Consider the following 25,938-nt stretch of genomic DNA (forward strand, 5'->3'; position numbering starts at 1 on the left):
CTGTTTACTTCTCATTCACTATCGAACTTAGTCTTAATCTGAGCATCTAAATTTTTCAGTAAAAGACAAACAGACCACAACTGATCCTCCACATCTGGATATTATATTTTCACTTAGCTCTACATATCCCTCTCTTGCACATTATCAGCTCTTTCCACTTTACATTTTCACAAGGTTCATTTGACTCCACACTGAGACAAACTATGAACAGCTCCCGTGTTCATTACCCCCAGAATATCCACTAAAATGTCTTCTGGGAGAGTTTACGCTCTACTGCCTTCTCTGAAAGGCCCCTCAGACACTTGAATCTTGCCACCTTGCTGTGTTCTAGTCTTTCTAAAATGTCAATGTGGTTCGAATAAGACATGTAAGACTGACCATGTCTAATACTCTAATAATCAGAAGGACTACATACCCTTATTACAAATGAATTGATCTTATATAAACACCATTCAAGAGCTAACCTGCTGCCAAGCACCTTCTCTCAAGCAAGCTTCAATCTAATGTCATATTATTATTTGTGTCAATATAATCTAAATACCTATGAGTGTCTTGTGGTTTTAGTGTGTTAGCCAAGTGTGCAGCTTGTACTGATCAAGGTGAGTTGAACATCCCCGCAGTGGATAAAAGATGAAGCCACTAAAAGCTTTCTGCACACACAGTACATCACCCAGACAGTGTAAGTCAGAGCCTAGCCAAAGGTTTGTCAAACCTCACACACTGCTAAAATAAATTAGTTTTCCCAGCGAATCCTGTGCCTGCCATTGCCTTTGATCAAACTAAAGTAAAAAATAGCGTTGGTATGCTTGGACAGTTGTAGGGCTGGGATTTCATTTGTTTAGGGCTGATTTTCTTTGACAGTGTTTATAGTTTACCCTGCAAAAACCAGAAAGATTCTTAATCTCTCACTCTCACTCTTGTCAGACAGATTCATCTCTACTTTTCTTATCTACAGTATCATGATTCTGCTGCTGGGCTTTAAAAAAACTTTCTGCCTGAAGGGGGTTAGGGTGACTTATACACAGAAGGCCTGTGAGCAGTGCTAATACCTGCTGCCGTTGGCTGTAGCCCTCTCTGTACGTTTGATAGCTGATACGTCTGTGGGTGTTTCCTGAGGTCCTCCTCCTGTCCTTTCAGGGTTTAAAGGAGTCTCTTCATCCCTCTGATCTCCCTCAATATGGATCAGTGGTACATCTCTGGGGCTTCTCATGCGGGGTGCACTGCTGTCACTAGACACAGACCCTATGCCAGTACAAGTTTGCTCCTGGCTGGACCTACTTCGACCACAGCTTAGATGAGATTGTTTGAACCCCCTCCTCCTTTCACCAACAGGCATGTGCGGCTGTGGGAGTGACCCAGTTGTGCCCCCAGCTACATCTTGTTGGCCTCCCAGTGCAGACTTGCCAATATCTACAATGTCAGCTGCCAGGCGATTGGCAAACTGCTGCACATGGGGCTGGTAGTCCCCTCCAGCCTCCAGCTCAATACTGTCCTCTGGATCAGCAATGATCTTGTTCTTTCTCATCAAAGACTCAATTGAGCTCGACCAGGTCTCATGAATCAGCATATCAGTAATCTGGTCAGTCTTACCCCTTTGATAGAGGCAGGAGTCTGACTTACACAGTCCCGTAGCTGACACTGAGTTAGTGGGAAAGATATTCAGTGTATCTCCATGAACATTACGGGCGAATCCGTCAAAAGAGTTGGCTTTAATGGGTGAGTTGACAGTCAGTCGCGAGTCTGAGGAACGGCGGTCTGGGACAGAGGACTGTCGTATACAGAAGGGTGTTCTAGGAGAAGGGGGGAACAAGCTGTTGCTCCACTCTTTAGTCTTGGCAATGCCATACTCTTTGTTTTCCTTATCCATGTCCCGAAGCATAAACCTATAGAACTCCTCTGTGATGCTCTCTGTACTAGACTGTTTGGATAGACAAGATGAGGTCCTGACATTAAGGTGACCATTTTTCTTTGATGCAGCCTGTTGCACAGCTGCAGCCAGGATGCTGCTGGCATTTTTTCCTGCGTAGTAGTCTAGCAGAAGGTCAAAGCCCCTGCCCTCAGTCTCCATCTGGTTTACCATGAACCGTGAGAATTCATCTGTGATGCTCTCACAGCTGGACTGCTTAGAAATTGAGCTACCACGACTCAGGTTCTGACCTAACCGACTGCCGGGCCCCAGGGTGTTGGGTGTGCCTGAAGGGTCTGCATCTTCTTCTGGAATGCTCTCATAACTAGATGCCTTTCCACGACTCCACCTCTCACACTGCAACCTGCTGCGTGGCTGGCCTGGTTTGGAGGTATCCACCACATTAAGCTCAGGGCAGTTCATGATCCTGGCTGTGACTTCAGAGGCAAAGAGGGCAAACGGGTCCTGTGGTTCATCAGGGTTGACTGATTCGTCCACCACCCGGTTCACCAGCCGCTCCATCAGTTCTGGTTGCTCCTCCGTTTTCCTCTTAATCTCACTGAGGCGTGGTGCCCGATGTTTCTTGGAGGCAGCATTGGTGCTCTGACCCTCTTTCCTCCTGAGGACTGTGCGGCAAGCAGGAATCAAGTAAGCTTCTGGCCCTTCGGTAGACATCCCTTTTAGCGCACAGAACCAAGGTTGTTTCCCAGTGGAGTTCTCCAGGCAGATGGCTGCTAGTTCTGTGGCCATGGACACCACTGTAGCAGCCAAATCATCAGCATAGCAAGTAATAGGTGTTCTGGACTCTGAGTCCATTCTTAAATAGAGCAGAGAACTGCAAGAGTTCAGGGAAGACTGGGGTGTGAGGGAGGCCTGTCTGCTGTCACTGCCTGTAACTAGTCGTCCCCTCTTCTCTGTACTATAAATTGGGATTTCACTCCAAGGTTCTCTGATGGCGCCGCTGCTCTGCTGGATCTGCTGGTGGTCAGAGAAGTCCTTGGCAGGCAAGGAGGTGGATTTAGAGTGGCTTTGTCTGCATGATGACTGCTGTTGCTCTTTGCTGTGTGCTATGGAGGAAGATGCAATGAGATCACTTTCCTCAAGCACATATTTCTCCTTCAGCCCAGGAGCCATGGTAAGCTTATCTGTGCAGTGTGGCATGCCGCTGTGGTTCTCACTATTAGCGTATTGGCTGTGGCCAACTAAGCACTGTAATTGACTTAATGGATCCTTGCTCTCCTTGGTGGTAGCAGGCTCCATAGCACAAGTATCACCCTCTTGTGTTTCAAATGACCCTTGGTCACATCCAGAGACGTGACTGATTTTCTTCTGTGTCAGGCAAAGGATATCAAACAGCAAATTGTTTACACTGTCCTGTAGAAAAACCTGGAGATTTGGTGCATCCTTTCCAGTTCCCTCCAGTTCTCTTTTCTTTTTTGCTTTTTCTAAAGCATGCTTGAATAGGCTGTCTGCCACCTCATTTATTAATTCATCCATCTCTCTTTCATCCATGTAGGATTTTTTTGGACAAGTAATGCCATCTACTATCTTGTTATGTGTGGCCTCCAGCAGGTGGGCTACACTCCTGTAGCCTTGTGGCTGAGTCAGCACCTCAGCTGCTTCCCTGTGTAGGACCTCAGCAATGTTGGCACGAAACGCTTCAACGCTGGTACCCTCTGCCACACTGCAGTGCAGCGTGAAGGCTGTGGAGGCCTCAGCAGCAGACATCAGACCACGGGATGCTGTGAAGGCTTCAGTGGAATCTGCATCAGAATCGCCGCACTCCCCCGCCTCCTCTGTTAGCTCCACAGCTGCTACAGCACCAGCTACCTGAGCCATGCCACACATGGCTGAGGAAAAGGAGTAGTCACCTCTCTCCTCTGCCTCCTGCAGCTCCTCCTCTGTTTCTTCCTCTGAAGCTGATTCCATGGCAATCTGTTCTGTCAGCTGTGGGGCAGTAATGGTGCCAATGACACTGGCAGCACAGGCCAAAGCCACCTCTACATGTTTGGATGGGTGTCCTCCATTGTGATGGGGAATGTGGGCCTGTGTCCCATTCTCTGGCATATCTCTGGCTTTGGCATTGATATCCTGGTCAGGCACATGAGACACCTGGGTCTCGGGCCATTCTACTGCTCCGTCAGAACTGTCTGGGCTTTGAACTATAACAATCTTGGGGAGTTCAAAAGAGCAGGTGCGCTGTTGGGAAGGCTCTCTGGTCTTTGAATGACCAGTGGAGTTAGAAGGATGGCTAGAGAGGGACACACTCACAGCTGCCTCAGAGACAAAGGTGGTTTCATCTTGAGAGAGGCGTATGAAGGCATCTTGCAGTACTGACTCAGCCAGATTGGTGGCGTAGTGACCAGCTGATTGCTTAGTGTGGAGGTTTGCTGGCTGATGGCCGTCCCTTGTCACCTCAGCATCCTCCCTGTTCTGATGATGGGCCAGCTGTCCCCTCTGACATGCAAGTCTGACACAGTGTTTCTGTGCAACCTCTACCAAGCTCTCTGCCAAGTCACCACTCTCTGGTTCTGTGAAGAGACAGGGAAAAACAGAGAAAGACAGAGAATGAAAAATGTCCACACTGATTAGAAAGCAGCTCTATCAGTTTCCAAAGTGTCACAACAAGCGTAGAATATTACCCTGTTTACTCCTCACTGAATATTGGAGCTTGTTTATGTCTTGTTTGTCCCATTCAATTTCCCCCTGGACAAAATTCCAAGAATTATTTCCATTTAACACATTTCATTCGTCATTGGGGTAACACAGTGGCAATAATTATATACTTCTCTCTTGTGTTATACATTCTCAGGAAGTATAGAAATGTTTCAGTGCTTGCTACACAGCTGCCTCTGTAATTTATCTGCAAAACCAGGAGGAAATATAGGGTTTAGTTGTACTCAATATGCTGTATGCTTGTTTTCTTTTTATCTGATATCTGTTCAAATATGACTAGAGTCAAATTTACATGTGTTCCAGTATGATAGAAATAATGTCAGAATAGTTCACATATTCTGTCCACACTGTCCACAGGGTATTTCAATGAATCTTACTTCGCAATTAAAGTATTTAGCTGGGTTTTAAATGTATTCAGTAACTATATGAGATAAGAAGTGTAGTAGGATTACCATCACTTAAGGAGGAGGAAGGAACTGAACAAAGTTTTATACACATAGATGCAGATCATGGTGGTTGCACTCGATGGACTTGCCTTAAAACCACCATTAACCTTCTATCTATGCTTCTGTCTGTTTCCTTATTGCTCAAGAAGGGTGCTATCACATAAAAATGTGTTTTGGAACATCCACTTCATGCTGCATAGTATGTGGTTAAAATTTTCTCTAAGGTTTTGAATGGACAGCATGCTGACTCAAGCTGTGAGTAAATGCAAATGTATCACAGGAACACTGTGAGGCTGTTCAGGCTGTATAGTGCCATGTTTACATGGGCAGATGTGGGATGAAATCTTTAACCCTGTGTTACTGCACACTGGGTCATAAAAAGGACAGACTGGGCTTACAGCAAGTATGATTAATTCAATGACAGATTAAATCCACATTTATATGAATGCTTAGCATGCATAAATGCATACAAAACTCAATGCATAAATGTCCCATTTTTTCTTGGAACTATGACGAACGACAACATAAGTAGGAATTTATCCAGATTAACTATCATAACTTTTGAAAATTAAAAATCTGGGTCTTAATGTCATCAAAACACACAGTGATAAACAATCGTGTGATACATTTGTTATTTTCTTTTTGAATAAGTGCAATGGTTCAAGAGAAAATAGCCAAGATATTCAACAATACAAAAATACTGAGAAACCAAATTCGATCAACACTAAAAACAAATAACTTGTTCATTGGCCTTACTTTCCACTGGCTTTCATCCAACCCTGCTTAAAGCTTTTTGAGATATCCTTCCAACTAACACACAAACAAGGACCAAACCAAAACTTCTATAGTGGAGGTAAAGAGGCTTACCATTTCTGAAGCCATCATCCTCACTGTCATCCCCAAGGTGTTCTGAAGCAGTCAGGAAGTCTTCTTCTATGGACGAGATGGAGCGATTGGTGTCGTCATCGACCCGTTGCCCTGCTGCACGGCCCTGCTGGAGCTGTCGCTCCTTTCCCCACTGCAGACCAATCAGGAACTTGTTGATATCGAAGATGATGCTGCTTGGTTGGGTGGAGCGTCTCTGCCCTGAACACTGAACCAGGCACACACCTGTACCTCTCTGCTGCTGCCCGCCCTGCATGGAACATGTACAGATACCTATTATACATGCACATACAGAGATACATAAACATGCCCACATCATGTATATACAAAGTTCTACATGCATACATGCACATACTGAAACCACACAAAGGTATACGCCAATCATGCGTAAACACACAGTGGACAACACATACACTGAGCCACACATTTTGAGATAGAATATTATAAACTTCAGACTCAGTGAGTTTTTGTAGCTCTAATACATGTTTTTCTTGCTTTAATTCAATATACTATTAACTCACTGGACCTGTTCATGCAAGTTTAATTGTCTGTGTAGGCTCCTCAGGCTGTGTATTGATTTGAACAGTGGTTCATACAGTGATGTATTTGGCGGGTCAATGGCTGTAAGGAAACATCATATTTAAAGATAAATACAAATAAAAGCAGAAAGAGAAACTTGTTAGCTGGTATAGTTTGTGCGTTCAAAGTATTCTGAAACAAGAACAAGAAGTCCATTGATCTTTACCTGCAAGTGTTATTGTCTGTACATTTCTGTCTAACAGCACTTCTATGCCTCAGGAGATGAGTAAATGTTTTTATTGGAGTGAAAGAGAGAATTACTAGATTAAATGAATGCACTATCTCTCTTGTGGATTTTTCCGAGCTCGAAAGGTTCAAATCTAATCACACAAAATTGTGGTACAAAGGAACAGCTTGCACTCTCTGACTCGCACTCTAGGCCAGTTAATTCAAAGGCTGAACATACTTGCAAGGATTTGAAGACATCGCTGCTTACTCACCTGAGAGGGGGAGTGTGGGTGTGTTTGGCAAGTGTCTGAGGCTCCTAGGCCACCGAGCAGTAGGATCTCATTTTCTTTCGGCTGGTGGACAGTCAGTAATTCAACAAGCTTTGGCAGGTCTGGAGACACCGATGCCAGTTTCTGCAGGAGACATGCAGACACAATGGTAGATGATAAAAAAATTTCAAGCAACTTCAAAACTGAGCATGTGTTCGCTGTGGTTAAAACTTAAAGACACATAATTATAAAAAACGTTCCTGCGAGAAGTCTTAAGCCCTGTGGAATGATTATTGATCGCCCACCGCTGCCACCACCAGCTGCAGAACGCTGCAAAATCTGCATATTATCTAAACAAATCAACCCTCTAATTCTGGGTAATGATTTTGAATCCATGGCAACTGAGCCAGTGTTTTTATGTGAAATACAATGAACAGAGTTCCTGGGAGATGAAAAGTGGGCGGGAAGAAAAAAGGGGCTCACGCAGGAGGCAAAGAATGAGTGTAGATGAGGATTTTGCTCACCTTGATGCTTCTCTCATCACGGCAGTCCGTTTTCTGAGGATCCAAATTTACAAAACAGATCTGAGAGAGACAAAAAGAGAAAGTCAAAACATTAGAGTGACAGTGTGACTGGGAAAATTTTACCACAAAAGCTGAGAAGGAGTAGAGTACAAGTGTCCCAGATGTCAGATGTGAGAGTGCTGTTAATGGCAAAATTACTACATTGCCTTTCCCACTGCCATTTCTTTGTCACAAATCCTACAAACCAGACAGGAGGATGGGGTTTCTCTAAGTGCCCCACCATTTAAAAACTAGCTGTCTGTCGTGTCTGAGTAACCACTGTAAGGCACTGTCTCTCACCGGCAGAGCCCTTTCTAAGAAGACCTTGTCTCTCAGGGGCTGTTAGCAGCAAGTGTAAATCAGCAATCATTTTCTTTCCGTCTCTCTCTCTTTCTTTCCGCTTTTCTTTTCCTCTGTCTCCACTCATTCACTGCGCTTCTGTCACACTCTCTGCCTCCTCCTCTTCCCATCTCACCCACCTTCGCCTCTGGCTGCAGGTTTAATGGTGTGTGATGGAGTCCTCGTGTCAGTGCTGGGAGTCTGGGACAGTCTGACGGCTGCTGTTTGAATCTCCAGCACACAGCCTCTGATCTAAGTTGGCATGGCCAAGTTAGTCCTGTGTGGCTAAATGGATAAAGCACGTCACCAACCGCATGTGTATGTGCAGAGCACTGTGAGGCGCTTTTTGAGAAGTGACAGTGTCTGTCTCAGTCACAAACACATACATTTCTATATATGTCTAAATGTTACAGCGCTTGTCACTACTAATCAAACCCAGTCTTAATATGAGTCACTGAGGCAGTCTCGATCTTTTTTAATGCAAAACACGCACAGGTGGGAGCCTGCTGGCTCTCTTTTACCTCTGCCATCTCCACATCAGCTCTGCCTGCTGCTACCTTGCCCACTTTCTCTCCTCCCTAGACTATGCAAAAAATATATATAGTTTCAAATAATCACATCTTGACACACATCACGGTTTGAAATAATTTCTCTTGAACTGTCTGAGGTGTGTGATTCGTTTTGCTAGGCATCCAAACAGCCTCAGCGCTCTGAGACAGCATATATTTTCCATGATTTTCATCTTCTTTCCATTTATCTGTCTTGTATTCAATGGGAGATATTCCCAGAAAGTCAAGTCAATAGTATAGAATCCAGCAAAATTATCATGTCATGATCAAAATCATGTCATGTTGTCAAGTGAAGCAAAAATTGTTGCAATAAATATGTCAACATAGTAATGCGTTTATATTGGATGCATAAATAAGGTTCTGATTCTACTACACTGTGTATATAGTATGGGTTTGCTTCATCAAAGTAAAAGCTAATACTAAGAAGGAACATTTCCAGGGAACAACAAAAACTGTCTGCAAAGCCAGATCAGATGAGCCAAAATGTCCTTCAGATGAAGCGGTAATGCGACACATTCAGAACAGGCCAATTTCCCCCCTCACCTCCAATCTGGTATCCTCCAGTCAAACATAATATTTTCCAAACTATTAAATCTAATGTGATGAAAATTGCAGCTTGAAAATGGAGTCAGTCAAGTATAAAAAATGTGAAGTCAATGACAGCTGACGATGAGAGAATATTTGAAAAGGTTTTCCTTTGTTGCCCTGATCAAGCCAAGCATGTGTGGTCCTTTTCTTTCCTCTGCCCTTCATGGACTGCGTGTGTCACCTATAACGTTTATCTGAATACCAAGAGGTTTGCTCCTTTGTTAACTTTCCCTCAAAATAACAGTAATCTACTCACTGAGGGGTTTGTTCATTTGCTTGTCTGTTGTTCAGATCAGTTGAGTGAGAGTGAGTGTGAGAAGCACCATTTTGTCATAGCTTTTAAATGTCAGTGACATACATACAGGACCTGAGATTAGCCATCTCATTTACTGAAACCAAAGATAATAGCTTGATTTTGCCACCTTCTGACCCTCGTTTCATAAGAATATGCCCTTTATATTCTGTTTTTAGTAATTCTGCAGAGTACTTAAACACTATTGTTTTTGTTGCAGATAATATGCATGGGTATGCAGATATGTGCCCTTTATGGAAGTGTGAATGTGCTATATGAACAAAGAACCACCTCTTGGCTTTTCCTCTACATAATATTATAATAATTAAATGCATGAACAAGCAATAGCCTACCGAGTTGTAATTTGGTATCTAACTCCATTTTCAACTTCTACACATACCACAACATGTATATAAGAGGTTTGGTGTCCTTGCTCAGGAGCTCCTCGGCAGTATTCACTTGTACTGATATTGGAAATCATCCCAGAAAAGCAGCGACAACACCATCCCCTGCCTGCCATCACATCGCCTGCGGATAAAATACAGTTTGAGGAAAAGTGAGGCGAGTGATCCGCGATTTTGACCTTGAGAAGGGTTAAGGCAATTTAACCCCATCAGATGGTGAGAGCCAAGAGGCAGTTGTTCTAAATTTGGGAAGCAGAGAACCATCTAGTCATCTCTGTGTCCATGTGTGAGACGAGCCCAGGGACACGCTCTGATTCTATCAGTTTTTCACAGACACACTGGACGACACAGGCTTGCGTCAGCCTGTCTCTGAAGGACTGACCACGTAAACAACAGTTGAGCAATATAAAGACGGAGAGAGGGAATTAAATAGAGGGACAGGGAGGGTGAAAGTAATGGTTTGATGTGTGGATGGAAGCTTATCGTGATACACTTGAATAAGGACTTGAATAGTGCTCCGGATGAGAGAGATAGTCGGAACTGGTTTTCTTCCTTTTGCAATTTGTTTTTGGTTTAGACAACTAAACATATTTTTTTTGGCAACATGGGGGCAGCAGAGACAAGGTTTAAACACAACACTGATATATAACCTTTTAAGTTAATATGACAAACTTGTTGTCAAACATTTAACACATCCGGAAGATACAGAGCATATTCAAATTCATCATGTTTCTGGCCACCTGACGGATCTAACCAATATTTACTTTACTTTTTTTTTGTCTTTGGTTTGGTTTAGTTGCTAAATTCTCCACTATGTTCACCAACTAGTTGCTAACTTAGCTGTCTAGTGCTGAACAGGTAGCATGTGGTTGTTTTTTAGAGCTTTACTGCCAAAACACCTGGAAACGACACTATAAGACCGGTGAGTGTGAACGAAAATAGTAATGTTGCCCAGACATGAACTAAAAGATGTTATGAACCTGGGTGGAGCTGAGTCGTGGGTTTATCACTACAAGCAACCCCTTTCACATAAACATGATCATGTGATTCACTGTATGAAAGTGTTGATTGTACCTACATTAAGGTTAGGAAATGTTTTTGGTCAGGGTTAAAAGAAAACACCACATCCATCCAACCACAGCCTCACTATAACTTTCCACAGCAGTACAAGATCATGATACATTGTTAATCTGTTTGAAGCCAATTATCAGTAGAATGAAGCATCTAGGTTGCAGCACAGATCTCGGTGTCTCTCCACATTTTCTTGCTTCACTAGGTGCTCAGCCCCATGTAAATCTACAGCTGTGCTCAACATCAGCCCAGCCAACCAAAGTGAAACTCAGGGTGACTCTGACCACCTGTGATGGGCTGCTACGACCAAACTGGACAGTAATAACACTTACAGGAGGCAAATCTATAAGCATCCTCAGAGGCAACTGGCAGCAGTGGTATAGAGCATATTTTAGTTTCACCTTCACCAAATGTTAATGATTGAGTCTGAATGTCTGCAAGCTAACTAATGAAGGGCATCTTGACATGTAGGTCCCTTAGTGTTTTTGTTTTCTACACAATAAAATAAGCCCCAGTTCTGTCCTTACAATGTTATTACTGATTTTAATTAAATATGTTCATTCCTGACCAATAGTTTGATCCCACTTCAAGGTCCACTTACTATCTTACATGCTTTCAACCGTATGGATGTGGTTTTCATCAGTAGATGGAGTTTGCTCAGTTGTCACAAAGGCAGATGTGAGCTCACTAGCTGTTGGACTGTTTATCTGATACAGTTGAAAGCTCCAGAAAACTGGAGGTTGAGTTGCAAGTGGTCCTATGGGCATGAATGAAATCGTAAGACGTAACTGAGTCTATCATGTTTATCATGTCTATCTATGACAACTCAGCAATAGCTGAGATAGCAGATATCACTCCTCTATTTTAAGATCGTAGGAAGGCACATTTTGTCTGTAGATAATCTACGATTACTACAAAATTCATGTTAAATGAAGATTAACCATCAACACCTACATTGACCTACATTGTAATCTTTGTGCTTTGTGCTAATTTTCAGAGTTCTTTCTCCCCTATTGTATAATATTTAAAACATGCTTTTGTCAATTCATGTGGTATAATTCTAAACTTGTGAGGTAGCTGGACTCGCAATATCAAAAACAATAATGAGATCATGTGGGAATCAATCTTGCCAGGCATCTGGCTACGTGCCTTTATCTGAACCACAGTGGTTCAGACCAATCGGCATCCTCTGAGGAACTACTGGCAGCTACAGCACGAGCTATGAGCATAGTTTAATGCCAGGTGTGTGTTACAACGTCTGAGAGAAGTGCTCCAAAACAAAGAGTTGCTGCTAGCATCAGTTAGTCTTTTCTCGATGGAAAAGATGCGTTTGCTCTTCTCACACTGACTTCAGTAAGACTATGACTACATTATACGGTTTGTTTGTTCGTGATAGACAGATGGCCTATCCAATCACTTGCCAAGTATTGTTTTGACAGTACCTGCCCTTTTCCAAACTGTTTCCAACAACAACTTTCCAGATACTTCTGTTATTTGATTACTCGCTGTTGAGTGCAGGAATAGTTTCTGTAATTTATTTCAAGGTTATGAATTCTAACACTGTAGACTTAAAAACTGAATGCCAGTATTCTGTCATTTAGCTTCAGGAAACATTATGTCAGCATTATGACATTATGGGTTGGTAGAGTTGATACACATACCAACAGGTAAACTCAGTTACAGTATGTTGGGTTACTGTTGTTGGCACAGTATTTGTTATATATTGTTTACTACAATATTATATGCATAGACGTGGTCGATATAGCAAACCATTACAAACATTTTAGTCTCCTTTGTCCATCAAAGCTTCATTCCTCCGCAGCGCCCTCCCCTTCTCTGCTCACTACTCTGATTCTCCCACACACAGCTGCTGCTCTCAGTCCTTCTGTCCTTCTGTCTTTTTTTCTTTAACCGTTGCTCTTTTTTTTTCTTGCTCTTTTTCGTGACTGAAACACAGAAGAAGTTTTGTTATACCGCATATTTAGTCTTTCATATACTATATGCTTGTTTTGTGTGTGGTGATTCTCCTTAAAAGCAACAATAAAATATGGGGCATTTTTATTTAAACTGCCATTCCCCACAGCCCTTGAGAAACTCCACTGGTGCTGCATGGAAAATGTCCCTAAGGCCGCCACCAACACGGGTTCATTATCACTCTGAGGTCACAAAACTAAACAAAGCTTGTAAAGCGTTTTGACTTATCTCAGTGGCTGGCAACTTTAATGATAATCCCTTTTGAGATTAATTTAATTCAAATGAAGTTTGGGGGGAAACAACATTAAGGCTCACTGACTCTGCCATATTAATTTTGTGATGCGACCCACAAGCAACGCAGTGCTGGTGTAGAGACCAGACAGGCATGCTGATGTCACATACTGGTGACTATAAACAGCCTTATTTTGTGTTCATAAATGATAAAATGCATAACATCAGCTGTTCACAAAGCATAGCAGAAAAACACCATATGATGAAATTTCACAAGCTACACATTGAGGTTGTCCAGGCTTTTTACCTCTGACTGAGCTGCTTCCTATTTATCTGGTATTCTGCTTCAAGTATTTCAAAAAATTGTAGGATGTACCATCCTTGGATACAGATGTGTACTTGATAAACGGCTGTGCTTTTCTACTGCTGAAAGAAACAGGACATATGCAGTGTTATGAGTAATGAATATCAGACACACACACACACACACACACACACACACACACACACACACACACACACACACACACACAACACACACAATTAGTGTTTGGCTGTGAGTTGCTCGGCTTGGGGCCCCAGGCTAAAGAGAACATCAAAAAGCTGATGCTTTCGTGGTTCTTCTAAAGACATGAATAGTATGGATATGTTATGGAAAATGTTAAAAATAGGGCATATATAGTATAATTGGGGAGTGTATAAAAATGTCCCTGTAGGTCTGCAAATGTAGTCAGTAAATATGGACAGGAATATGTTTATAGGCTCACACAAGAGAACAAAAAGCTATAATGGACTCAAAAAGAGATTATGAACGCAGTAGTCGATACTCAGTAGCTTCAGTGTCTTTGAAATGTATGAATTTTGAAGTGTTGCTTTCACATTTGGAGAAGTGTAAAGATGTGTTTTTCACAATGTTTTTAATGCTACTGTGAGTGTTAACAGAATATTTTTTGTTTTATCTTCAGAGGAGAGTGCATATGAAATTAGATGTCTTTGTTCAAAGAATAACATTAACACTGAAATCAATGTTTTATTATGCTACTTTATTGATCCTGGTCCAATTTTAGTGTTCATTGCGACATGAGTTATGTCCACTTGACCTCCAAAACTCTGTGATAAATCTATGATGTGCCCTGAGACATGCTGACCCACCCAACCACCACATATATTTGCAAACTTGCGCTTGCCAGATGGTTAAGATGCATACCATACAAAAGCAATATCTCTGGTTCTATTCCAGCTAGGGACCTTTGGTGCATGTCTATATGCATCCTTAAATCCTGAAACTGAAAGGCACCAAATTCTACTTTATAGATCTTTATATAAGAGTGATATTATCCCCACAATGCTAATGTTCCAAAATAAATTTGCATGTACAGTATATAAAATATCTCAAATTAAATTGGTTGGAATATAGATGCATGGCTCATTTGTGTTACATAACAAGACCAGAGGATTCATATGTCACTTGCTGCACTATTGACTCATCTACAGACTCCCTGTTTTTACATATTTTCATCCTAATAACAGATATTCACTTTTAATAACACAGAATAACTAATAGTATGTAGGTATTTAGATGACAGGTCTAATTTTTAGAGAATAACACTGCACCAAAGACAGTAGTTTTTCATTATGTCAGATGGACAGTCTGAAGTAAAAGTAAAGGTTTAGGTTCGGTTAAAGTTTAGAAGAAAAAGAAGGTTTGCCTTCCTGCTCTGATCCTGCTGTAAGTCAGCGCTCCTGCCACGGCTGATGGCATATTTATTCTGTTCTCCCTCTCTCTGGACCGGGAAGGGACAGGTCAGGATACAACACACTACCCAAGTGTGAAGTGTTTGAATCCAGTGATGAATGGATCACTCTCTTCCATGGACTACAAGTTCAAAGCAGGAAGACAGATAGCCAGAGGAATGGACAGTGTTTTTTGTTCTGCATTTGAAAAATGTGGCACAACTGCTAGCATGAAGTTTAAATCTAGATGGAGTATCAAATTTTCAATTTTTATTAGATGTCTGGTGTCTTTTTTATAGGATTGTTTCTTTTTCTATTCAGAACTATGTTTTATTTTAAAATGCATTCTCACTGAAGTTAAATACACTGATCAATACAAGGTAATACAACATGTAAAGAGATTAGCTATTAACTATTCGCCTCGCAAAGAAAAAAATGGTGCCGTCTTCCTCTTCAGAATGCTCACCCTGTCAAATCTCTCAGGGGTGTGATGAAATTCAGTGTGACTATCACAGCAACATGACACTTCTTTGTGACTTCATGCATTAAAACATGAGTGAGTGATCAAAGGTGACAACATGATGCAACCAGAGGTGGATGATAGAGCGACACACGGAGAAAAAAAAAATCCAAAACTCATATCTTTTACTTAGCTCACAGTTTTTGGCCTTCCGCGCTCAAATTTTGAACTTCTCCTGAATACAGTGATTGAAATGAGAGAGTTGTCATCTGCAACTACATCCCTAGATGACTCTAGACACTGGTCAAAGCAAACAAACAAATCCCTCTCTTCATTACCCTGTGGTCTGCCTTTCTGCATCGCTCTCTACTGACTGAGTATCCCATGCTCGTATCGTGTGGTTTTGTGGCTTCCTCTCTTGTTGGGTTTGAATCAGCGTACGTTGTCTCACCCTCTTCTCTTTCACTTCTTTCTATCTGTTTTCCGCATTCTGCCTACTCTCTGCTTCCCCTCTGCCTCCCTGTACAGTTCAGGCCAGGACAGAAGATTTTATTTCTCACACAGTGTCATCAATCGTAAGCTCCTGTTTGATTGATTTGCTGCGTAAAAAACCACGGAGAAGCCGAAAGGAGAATCGAGAGTCAGAGGAGCAATCTGTCACGTCAAAGTCTGAGAGCGATGCTGCGGGAAGATGGGCCTCGTCTGTTCACACTCGCATTAAAGCTCCCTTTTTTTCTTAAGAAACAGACATAAAGTAAAGGAAACAAACAACCATTGTCATGTTTAAACAAGAACTGTAAAGATGAAGCTGCTTTGTTTTTACATTTCACAAAAGAACAATGAAGATAAAACTGTAGGCATAATCCCAAACTCAGGTAGGAGCTTGATGAGAAGCGGCCTGCTCTGCAGAGACAAGGACAGCACAAGGGATGTTTTTGTTTTCAAGTTGGCAGCTATCACAAATACAGTAACATTCCAAGTAAAAAAAGATGAGGAGGAAAAGAATCATGGTGCAATGCATAAATCTACTTCACAGGACTCTATCAGCGGGCAAGTTGGGCTGATGTACAGACCATCTGCCCTCCACTAAACTTTCATGAACGAGTACAGTATTGCCAATATACTGGAAGCTAAAATGAGTGTGAATATAAAACAATTCTGAAAAACAATAATCTTTGATAAAACTAACGTGCAGTTGTTTGAGTCCTGTGTACGACTTGTCCTAGATAGTACAGCTGGTGTCTGGGGGTTTCAGGAACATTCAATTCAGCATGCGGCTGCTCACACTTACAAAGTGTGACATGAGTGTGAGAGAAAGCTGCTCTTTGCTAAATTATTGCTATTCCTGTTACATTGGCAATGATTATTAAGCACTTGAGGCATGTTTTATGTGAGTATATGGGAAAAAAATTCAAAACACTGTGTGTTAATGGCATTTATTCTGCATAAAATGGACCAGCTACAGTGCATGATGGAGGAATTCTAAATAAAAAGTGACTCTTGCTCAAGTAATGATTGTGTGGCAGTTCAATGGCAATCCTCTAGAGAAGGCTTGAAAAGCTTGTTATGGTTGTTGACTGTGTTTAATCACCCCTTTGTTATTTATAATTCTTGATGTTGACCCTGCATTAAATCCTATGGAAGGAGCACTAAAACGAGACCAATAGTCTACATGTTAACATGGGCGTAGCGGTGCTTTGAACTAAATGCTAATATGCTTAGCAGGTATAATGTTTATCATGTTCACTATCCAAGTTTAGAGAGTTAGCATGTTAACATTTGCTACTCGCTCTAAATACAAAGTACAGCTATATTGATGGGAAGGTAATTGGATTTGCAGATGTTTGCTCATAAGAGATCATCAAATTGAAATTTTAGAACTGTTGATGGCAACAGATTAAAAGTTTAGTGGTCATCAAAGTTAGTACAATTCATTATGAGGGGACCATGAACGACCATGGCAATCCATCCAGTAGTAGTTGGGAGGTTGCCACCAAGAGAGTTGAAATCAGATTTTACTCTAAACTGCAGAGAAACTCATTATCACAACTTGTTTCAGCATCTCTCTGTGGGGAGGTTTCTTTAAGGACTAGACTTCATCCAGATCTGTGAGACTGATCCCACTGCTCTTGCAATTAAACCTGGATCACTAAGATGAGGCTCTGATCAGGGAGGTGTAGGTCGTTGCTCAAAGATAGTGCGGCTCAGAGTCTGGAGGTATAATTTCTGAAAAAAAAAAAACAGAAATGGCAAAGAGGGAAGCATAGGAGATATTTGGCAGCTAAAGGTGAGAAAACTGATTTCACCCCTGAGGGGATGAAACTCAGACTTATTATTAGGCTATCACTGAAGTGAGGGAGAATATGACATCCATCTTCAGAAACTACAGTTCAGATGATGTTATTAGAGAGAACAGATTATGTATTCCAGGTACTTTATTTAATGAGGCCCACCTACAGAAGGAATCTTGAACCAAATCTCATCTTCTATGAAATAATCCTTGATGCAGTCCTTTTTAATTTAGTGTTTAGTGCAGTTTATAGTCCATGCCTGTATTAAAATATAACTGATACGCTTTAAAAATCAAACGGCTGTTTCCCTCCCAACCACAGAACGCCTTCGAGCCAGACAGATATAAATCCTGAATGCAATTCATGTTTAACTTGCAATCTCAAATGAATGACTGATCAAAGGTGACACATCAGAATTGGGTGACAGAGAGGATTAAGCATGCGCGTCCTCTACAGCTAAAAGCCTTTCTCTTTTTTGTTTTCTCTCTCGATGGCTTTTCCAAAGTCCAACGTCCTTGTCTAAACAATGTCCTTAGTTATCCAAACAAATAATGTGCCCAGAATATCCTCGCTAAACATCACATTATACTATATGTATGCCATATTGTGTATAATTATAAGAAAAGAGTAATTTGTGTTCACACTTATCACCGTTCTTTCCATTTCTAATGTCATTTCTTATGTTTTTAAAGAAACAAGTATAGTATGTTATCTTTGGTGTCATTTCCTACTACTCAAAACGCTGCATATGCCTTATTACTGTAAATGTGGCGATACATGACAACATTTAAAGGATGGAAATGTGAAATGATGCTGCAGGCTTGTGGAGTTTAGGCCACTTGAGTAAATCAGTGTTCATAAAGAGTGAAAACCCCATGATTAAAAACTATATATAGCAACTTAATGCTCAGTAGCTAGAATCATACAATCTGATTACAGGATGTGAAAGCGTCTTCCTCTCCATGTCAGCTCAAATAACAATCCTAATTTTGCCATGGTGTTTCAAGATTTCTATTTCTGCTAAATCTATCCCAGCATGCACTTACCAGAAGGCAAAGAAAATGGCTTGTTTAGAACCACTTAAAATGTACCAAACAAACAACTGTGTACAGTCAAACCCAAATCAGTGGCATTAACTTAACTCTGCTTGTAAGTGTGAAGTTGAATCCACATGCCTGGACTGACGCTGTCATGCTGAGAGTCCAGGAAGTAGACAGGTAGAGGACTAAAGTCCAGCAAGAGTGTAGTTCTCCTAATCCCAGGAGAGTCAAACTACTGAAATCTTTAAGAGACTGTGTTACAGCAGAGATGACTAATATATGATTTATTTGCAATCACAGAGTGTGATCAAATCAACAAAACAGAGATGCATTTACTCTACAAAACCATCTGTCTTTAATAAATTGCCTGCTGAGACCAAATTGAGCTTTTAACAATCTTCCAGCAGAATGAAATTGCAGAGCTCATAACATCTACTTAAAGAAAATCTGCTGGTATATTTCAAGCAGCAAAGTGATTATGAAATTGTATTCCGTTCATAGATGCAAAAATAAATGTTCTTTTCCAACTCATTTTAAAGAAGACAAATACAAGAGAAATACTTCTTTCATTCACAGAACACATGGCTCTCAGCGAGTGGAAACATTATTACAGAGTTCAGCACCAGCATCAGCTGGCAACATTGGAAGAAACATTGTTTATAGATTAATTAATGCATAGTTCTTTAAAGTCCCCTTCCAATCAAAAATATGTTTTTCTGTGCTCACTGAAAGTCTGATTTTAAGAGGCGAGGAGAGTATGATTTGTGACGTTACAAATAATTTAAAAGTCAAACCTAGTTCAGTATGTAGAAACTTGAACCCAGCAGTGCACATGCACTCAGAATGGACTTTACAGTGAAGTAGGAGACATCTTGTGTCCAGCAGGAAAACTTAAGAAATCAACAACATTAGCATATTCATAGATTCTATCATTTTTAATGAAGTAGAAGGATTAGATGCCTTTTTAAGGATTTTAATGTGGAAATTATACCTTTTATCAGACACACATTATTGTTCCAAGGAGACTATTTGTATATGTATTAATACATATATTGGGGTGGGATATCTAAGGTGATATATCTCTTCCTGCCATCAAACCCATGAGCAAGACTAATTTCATACAAGGCTGAAAAGCACTGCTTCGCTGCCCTCTTTGGTTATCAAGAGTCTTGACAGGACAAAATGCATGTTAATTGAATGCATGTTGTTAGATTTTTAGGGAAAAGAGAACAATATCTGACAGTTGCACTACTTAGTAATGCAAGTACATCCATTGCAATAGCCTAAATCAAGTCCATTTTCACAAGAAATAAGAAGTGACACATAACACCTTAAAAACAAGAACTCTCTACTAAAGAGAAGTAAGGGAGGACTAGCAACCTGCTGCAAAAATGTTTTTTTCCACCATCTCCATGCCCACGGGCCACTCAAGAGGAAGCAGGTTGAAGAGAGTGCAGTTTTTTTAGATGTCATCTCACATCACTTCTGTCTTTAAATTCAAACCGTTACCTCACTGTCATTTGAGGCCCACAAACCTGCCTCCTGCAGCCTTAAAACTCCACACAAGAGATGACTTGGTTCATCTTTGTTGCCAAAAGGGTGCGTGTGTTTCCTCATCCACAGTATGCTACTCACCACGGTGCAGCTGCCCTCCGCGTCGTCGTCCAGCAGGCCCAGTCTGCACAGAGTTTTCTCATTCCTCAGCCAGTACTCCGATGAGTCCAGCACACTGTTGCTGCACAGCACCTGCAGCACACAGATAAACCCTGCTCAGGTACAGCAGCGCCACTTAAATCACACCACGCAGAGACACATACATGGAGCATATCACTCCGCACACACCATATGAGTCACACATTCGCTTTCATCTGCCAGTCTTGGTGTTTTCCCCCCTTTGGTTGTTGGGATCAATTGACCTTTCTCTAGGACCTTTATTTCAGGATAAGTGTCCGCATCACATGATCAATAACCTGTCAGCTAACCAGTCACTGCACAGTAAATACACAACAGTTATAGTTTCCCACCTGGGGGGGCATTTTAATGAAGGCTTTAGGATGAAAGCTACAGTCATAGAGCTGCCTCTGTTAGTGACAGACAAGAGTCTTTGTCCTGCTGATTGATGTGCTCATTTATTGTAAACTACTGACTTTTCAGTTTTAATAACCACACAATTACAATCCCAATTTATTTACAAGGGTGAAATCAAAGATTCCCTTGATGCTTATCACAGTGCAAGGGTTTGACCTTATGGTATATTTATATTTATTTCTAACACAAGAAGAAAAACCTACATTTCAAATATCCTGCGCCACCATTCTACAGGCAAGATTAAAATCACATGCTATAAATATAATAATATAAAATATAATTACTTTGACATATGACAGACGCATGTGTTGTTCATTCTCACTGTGTATTTTTAGTGACAAATCATGCACCCCCAGGAATAGGCCATCTGTCCAGGCCCTCGGCCAGGTAAAGGTGACGTAGAATGAGCTGATCTCACTGAGGGCGATCATATCAAAGGTTGCTGCCGCAGGCCAGCGGAGCACGAGGCCCAATTATAAGTAAGACATCACCTTGTGTCTCTACAGGACACTTGAGTGGAAGAAGTCAGTTAAGATCATAAGCGGTAGACTAATTAGGAACACAAACCAGCGTGTCCACCTGCACGTCGTACACATACAAGTAAGGGACATACACAAACAGACCTACACAAAGGAAATTCAATCTAGCCTCCACCTCAGCCCACTGTTCTGGACTATTTCCCCTGCTGTCTCTCCGGCACTGGGAGATGATAAATCTACTGGGCTGACCTGAGGGCCTGGCAGTTCCCTCTTATTACACAACCCCTGGGTGTCACCGGCACCCCAGAGGAGGAAATGAAAATCTCTTGCACTGCTGGAAACACACAAACAGATAACAGGGGAGACAGATATGATGGACAGGTGCACAGGCACATGAACAGAGAAAAAGACAACAAAAATAAGACGTGGTTGACAAGCGGCCATACAGCAGACAGACAGAGGGACACACAGGCAGATAGGTGTACACTTCCATCCCAACACAAGCACACGGGACACAGCTCTGTTTCTTTTACCTTCTTGCAGGCGCTGATGGACGAGGCCATGGTGCTGTCTGTGCTGCCTCCCTCCACCTCGACAGACTCTGAGCCTTCAAACATGGCAGACGACTGGAAGTTACTGCAAGATAGATAGATAGATACTTTATTTATCCCGAGGGAAAGGCAAAAAGGGCATGGGTTGACTTTGTCAAAGCAAGTTCTTGTCAAGTGCTCAACACCTCACTTTTAAAAAAACTGTCTGAGATGAGTAAGGATGGCTTATTGCCGCTCTCTGACTGGACAAGCACATTGTCTGTCACAGTTGTTCATACCGTACAGCTGTGGCATAAATTAACCAGACAGATACTGTCGGACAGGAGAGTCATTACAATATTCTGGGCTGAATACTTAATTCCTTCACCTAAATCATTCCCAGTCATCCCATCATTTATTGAAGAGTGCAAAGAGTTTTAGGTGTTGGTCTGTGGATGTCAAGACCTTTCTTATCACATTATTATTCATGAGAAACCACTGTAGCCCCTGCTAAAAAGTTTCTTTAGGGATTTCTGTGATGTCGCCTCTCTCCACATGAAGGCAAAGCCAACTGCACATTGGAGCCATTAGTGAATGGCAGCTTTTTGCAGAAGGTTAACAGTGGGTTTGAGAGACTGCAGCAAGTCTCCAGTTTCTGTATATCAAGCACATACTATTATGCAACTAAGCTTTAAAGTGTCAAAAACTCATGGACACTTTGCCAAATCATGAAATTTGATGGCAAAAGAGGATTATAACGGGACAAACACAACATGTGACCTTCATTTGGTGCATGAGACAAAATTATTTAACAATCTGTAGCGACAGGAATGTCTGTCGGACTAAGGCGAACCAAAACACAACATAGCAAACTCAAAAATCCCAGGAAGGCGTCATTATCCTCCGTGCATGCTTTCACTGAGATAAGCCAAATCGAAGCTTATCTGGAATGGCATTAATGAGGATCAATTTGGAAAATAAAGAGGCTGGGGATGCATATTTAAATAGGAGATGCTGTTTTTTCCCTGTAATCCACATATTTCAAAGCAAATTAAAAGTGTTTCATTTTGAAAGCCCCCGAGGGATCACACAACTGTATCTATTTGCAGTTAATGAACATGCCTGATGTAAATAATTGTGTCACAGGAAACGGGAGTTTACTGTAAATAGCCGGACACACTGACAAAAAAAAGAAAAAAAAGATGGTGTACTGGAGATAAGTGGATATGATGTGCCTTTAATAGGCTGCTGTATGTGTGAGGCACATCAAAACACCAAATCCAATACACACACACACACACACACACACAGAGAGAGAGTGAGAGAGAGGCACTGATTCTGCAGTGAATGTTGGATGTTGGATGCATGCAGAAAATGGGAAGCTAATGACACTCTAGACTGCTTTGAATGTGTCGTTCACGCAAATGTTGAGAGATTTTCGCAGAAAATCTGAAGGAGGCCTGGGATCCATTTGTCACGCACGACCTGCTTTCTAATCTTTACGCTTAACGACCTTTCCATCACGACACGGTGATGATTGACAGGCTGCTCTCGTGCTCCCGGGGCCCCGGGTACCCAGCAGACATCAACCTGATGTGAAGACACAATTAACCCCTGAAATGTCTCGCCTTCAAGGGCAACCTTCAGTCCGCTGTTGTAATTTATTGCGGAAGCCTGTGTGGCTCAGGATTTCAGACTTCAGAGGCCAGAAGGCCAGTTTATTAGGGCACAAAAAGGCAACTTTTGGTGGTAGCCCTCGAATTTCACTGCTTTGGACACCACAGAATAACCAGTGTGGTAAGTTTAGGTGCTGTTTTCTTTCACCTCTAATGTTGACAGTTACCCCCAAAGAAAAACAGACATAAGACTGAATCTTATTTTTTTTTATTTTTTTTTTAAAACAAACACATTTAAGAGTAAAAATTGAACATTTCTATTTTGAACTTTTCCTATTGCCATGCATTTCTATCAGTCAGGCCAGGCAAGCTGAAGCCTCTTGCACTGGCAGTCTGCTGTGACAGAGGCTTCACTGCATCACTCGTGGATTTTTGGTGCGCTTTTCCAACACTACGCAAACTGACACACTTTGGCACGATCAAAAAAAAAAAAAAAAAAATCACTACACTTGGATTCAATACAACATATAATACATGCATATTCACCTCACACTCACTTGTCATTGTCAATGCTTTTGTAAAAAATAACTAGAATACTATATCATTTTTAGAAGGGTGCTACAAATATTACAGAAACTCCATTTGTGAGATATTGTAGGAAAATATCAGAATGTTGAATAGATTCAACAAAAGCACCATTTAGTAGATGTTCACTGCTGAGAATCAGACACACCGTTTAAGTGCCTATAGAGACATCATGTTGATTATGTTTGGGAATATGCGCCGGTGCTCATCGATATTATTTCTTTATCCCGGGATAATAAGCAGTCTCTTACCTCGGCGTTTTCAGAAGGCACTTTGCGCCAGCCATTCTGTCCAAAAAAAAAAAAAAAAAAGCCAAACTGTCCTCAACCGGTGGGATTATTTCCTCTGTGGGGGCAGGGGGACAGAGAGAGAGAGAGGTACAGCGGTACAGAGGTACTGCCTCGACGCGTAATTGTCCCCGGGACACTTTCCGATCCAGATGCGCATCCCCGACTGTGCACTGAAGGAATCCCAGACTGCCTCGCTGTGTGGAGGAAGACTTTGGTGAAGTGAACCCCGCGGTATGAGCAGCAGCAGACCACTGTCTGCCCTGCGCGTCTGTCCGCCAAGTGCCGAGTGCAGGCGCGGGAGCTCCGCATGGATCAAACGTAATGAGCGGCACGACGCAGGCAAGGGCATGGATATGGACAGTGCACGCGCATGTCGACGCACACGCAGTTGTACAAACAGACGCACGCGCACACGTACGTAGTTGTTTTGCTACCAATACAGCACTTACAGTATGTGCTTGTAAAGGCTGAATAATGTGTTGATGATGGGCATGTGTGTGACACAGAAAACGCACAGATTTAATTAACAGCAAAGGCCACAGTAGTGAAACTGGCAGCTAATATGTCTATAATAGTAAATTAATATCTCAATCACAACGGAAACAAATGATTGTTCTCAGTCACATGACCTGTAAAGAAGAGAGGAAATCCAAGGTGTGATAGGGCACTACAGACTCACTTTCAGCTGTGGGGGAATTTCACTTCAATTGTTTCTCATGTTGTTTAGGCAGATGCTCTCTTGGCACAAAACAAGGTTAATGCAACAGATTTTACAGTTGAGACCCTTTTTTCCCCCTCAACAAGCAAACAAAAATCTATGAATTCAAGTGCTTATTTTCCAGAAAAGCTGCTTTTACTGTATTTGTGACTGAGCTATAAAAGATAAACTTAGACACTTTCACTGAGCAGTCTCCATGGAAATATCAAAGTCTTCTGCGTATCTGTATACTCTGGTATAATTACAGTGAGTGGATTTTAATGTTCAGTAACTATCAGTGTAGAGACAGTGAAGGACATTTAACACACTGAAATATGTTATTTACAGAACCTTGGACTTTTGATCACTTACATATGCATTGATCTATTTTTTGGCCATGAGGTGGCAGCACAACCAGCTGTAAACACAACTGTGACATTCAATCATCATAAAGTTAATATGGCGAGTTAGTACGTGTTAGCAAAGAGTTGCCTATTTACACATCCAGCAGACACGGAGCAACATTAGCGTTAAATATTCACTCTCTTTTAGCTCGGCTTTTGGCCTCCACCCACTCCTGAGGGAAATATCTGGCTCTTTCGTTGCTAAAGACTCCACTATGTTCACAATCTAACTTGCTAACTTTGGCTGTCTGCTGTTTGGAATTGAACAGGTATTTTACGGTTTATCAGGGCTTGTTCGCTGTTTGTTGCCAACTGCATCTGGAAAGGTTGATGAGAGGGTGAGAATAAACCAAATTCGAACAATGAACTGAAGGAAACAGCACTCCATGGCTTTTTTTCAGAACATTGAAAAAAGGATTGTGTGTGGTTTGGGTTTTTTTTGTTTTGTTTTTTGTAGAATATTTCAGCTTTTAAGTTGTATTTTTTGTATTGTGTCAGGAAACTGATAAGCTAATTAGTGGTTAGTTTTCTGTGAAAAACACTATCCAGAATCTTAATGAGGATAAAACTATCACTACACAAAAAATGAATAACTTTCATGAAGACCTTCAAAAATATCTTTGATATCTTAAAAGAAACAGCACCCCTGTGAGCTTTGACAACCAGAGTCAAAGATGAGGAATGCACAGAAAAAAGCACTAAAACACACATATCAGATTTCCAATTGCCACTTAAGACAGCTATCATTCCTATCACCTGAGCAG

General features: G+C 41.5%; 1 protein-coding gene across 4 annotated transcripts in view; it reads right to left on the bottom strand.

The window, feature by feature from the left end:
- Positions 1-25,938, bottom strand: part of sphkap (SPHK1 interactor, AKAP domain containing) — a 105,570-nt gene that overhangs the window by 5,048 nt on the left and 74,584 nt on the right. For 3 of the 4 annotated variants that reach the window (XM_051397128.1, XM_051397129.1, XM_051397126.1), the window contains 6 exons: positions 21,586-21,688; positions 20,121-20,231; positions 7,454-7,513; positions 6,933-7,073; positions 5,896-6,163; positions 1,050-4,437 (listed from right to left, as the gene is read on the bottom strand). In XM_051397128.1, the coding sequence (XP_051253088.1) occupies positions 1,050-4,437; positions 5,896-6,163; positions 6,933-7,073; positions 7,454-7,513; positions 20,121-20,231; positions 21,586-21,669 (4,052 nt within the window). In that variant the 5' untranslated portion in view covers positions 21,670-21,688. Of the gene's footprint in view, positions 1-1,049; positions 4,438-5,895; positions 6,164-6,932; positions 7,074-7,453; positions 7,514-20,120; positions 20,232-21,585; positions 21,689-24,034; positions 24,392-25,938 lie in introns of those variants that run through there. The other variant, XM_051397127.1, reaches the window with a different exon arrangement.

Source organism: Dicentrarchus labrax, unplaced genomic scaffold, assembly GCF_905237075.1.
Source record: "Dicentrarchus labrax unplaced genomic scaffold, dlabrax2021, whole genome shotgun sequence".
NCBI classification, from domain to species: Eukaryota; Metazoa; Chordata; class Actinopteri; family Moronidae; genus Dicentrarchus; species Dicentrarchus labrax.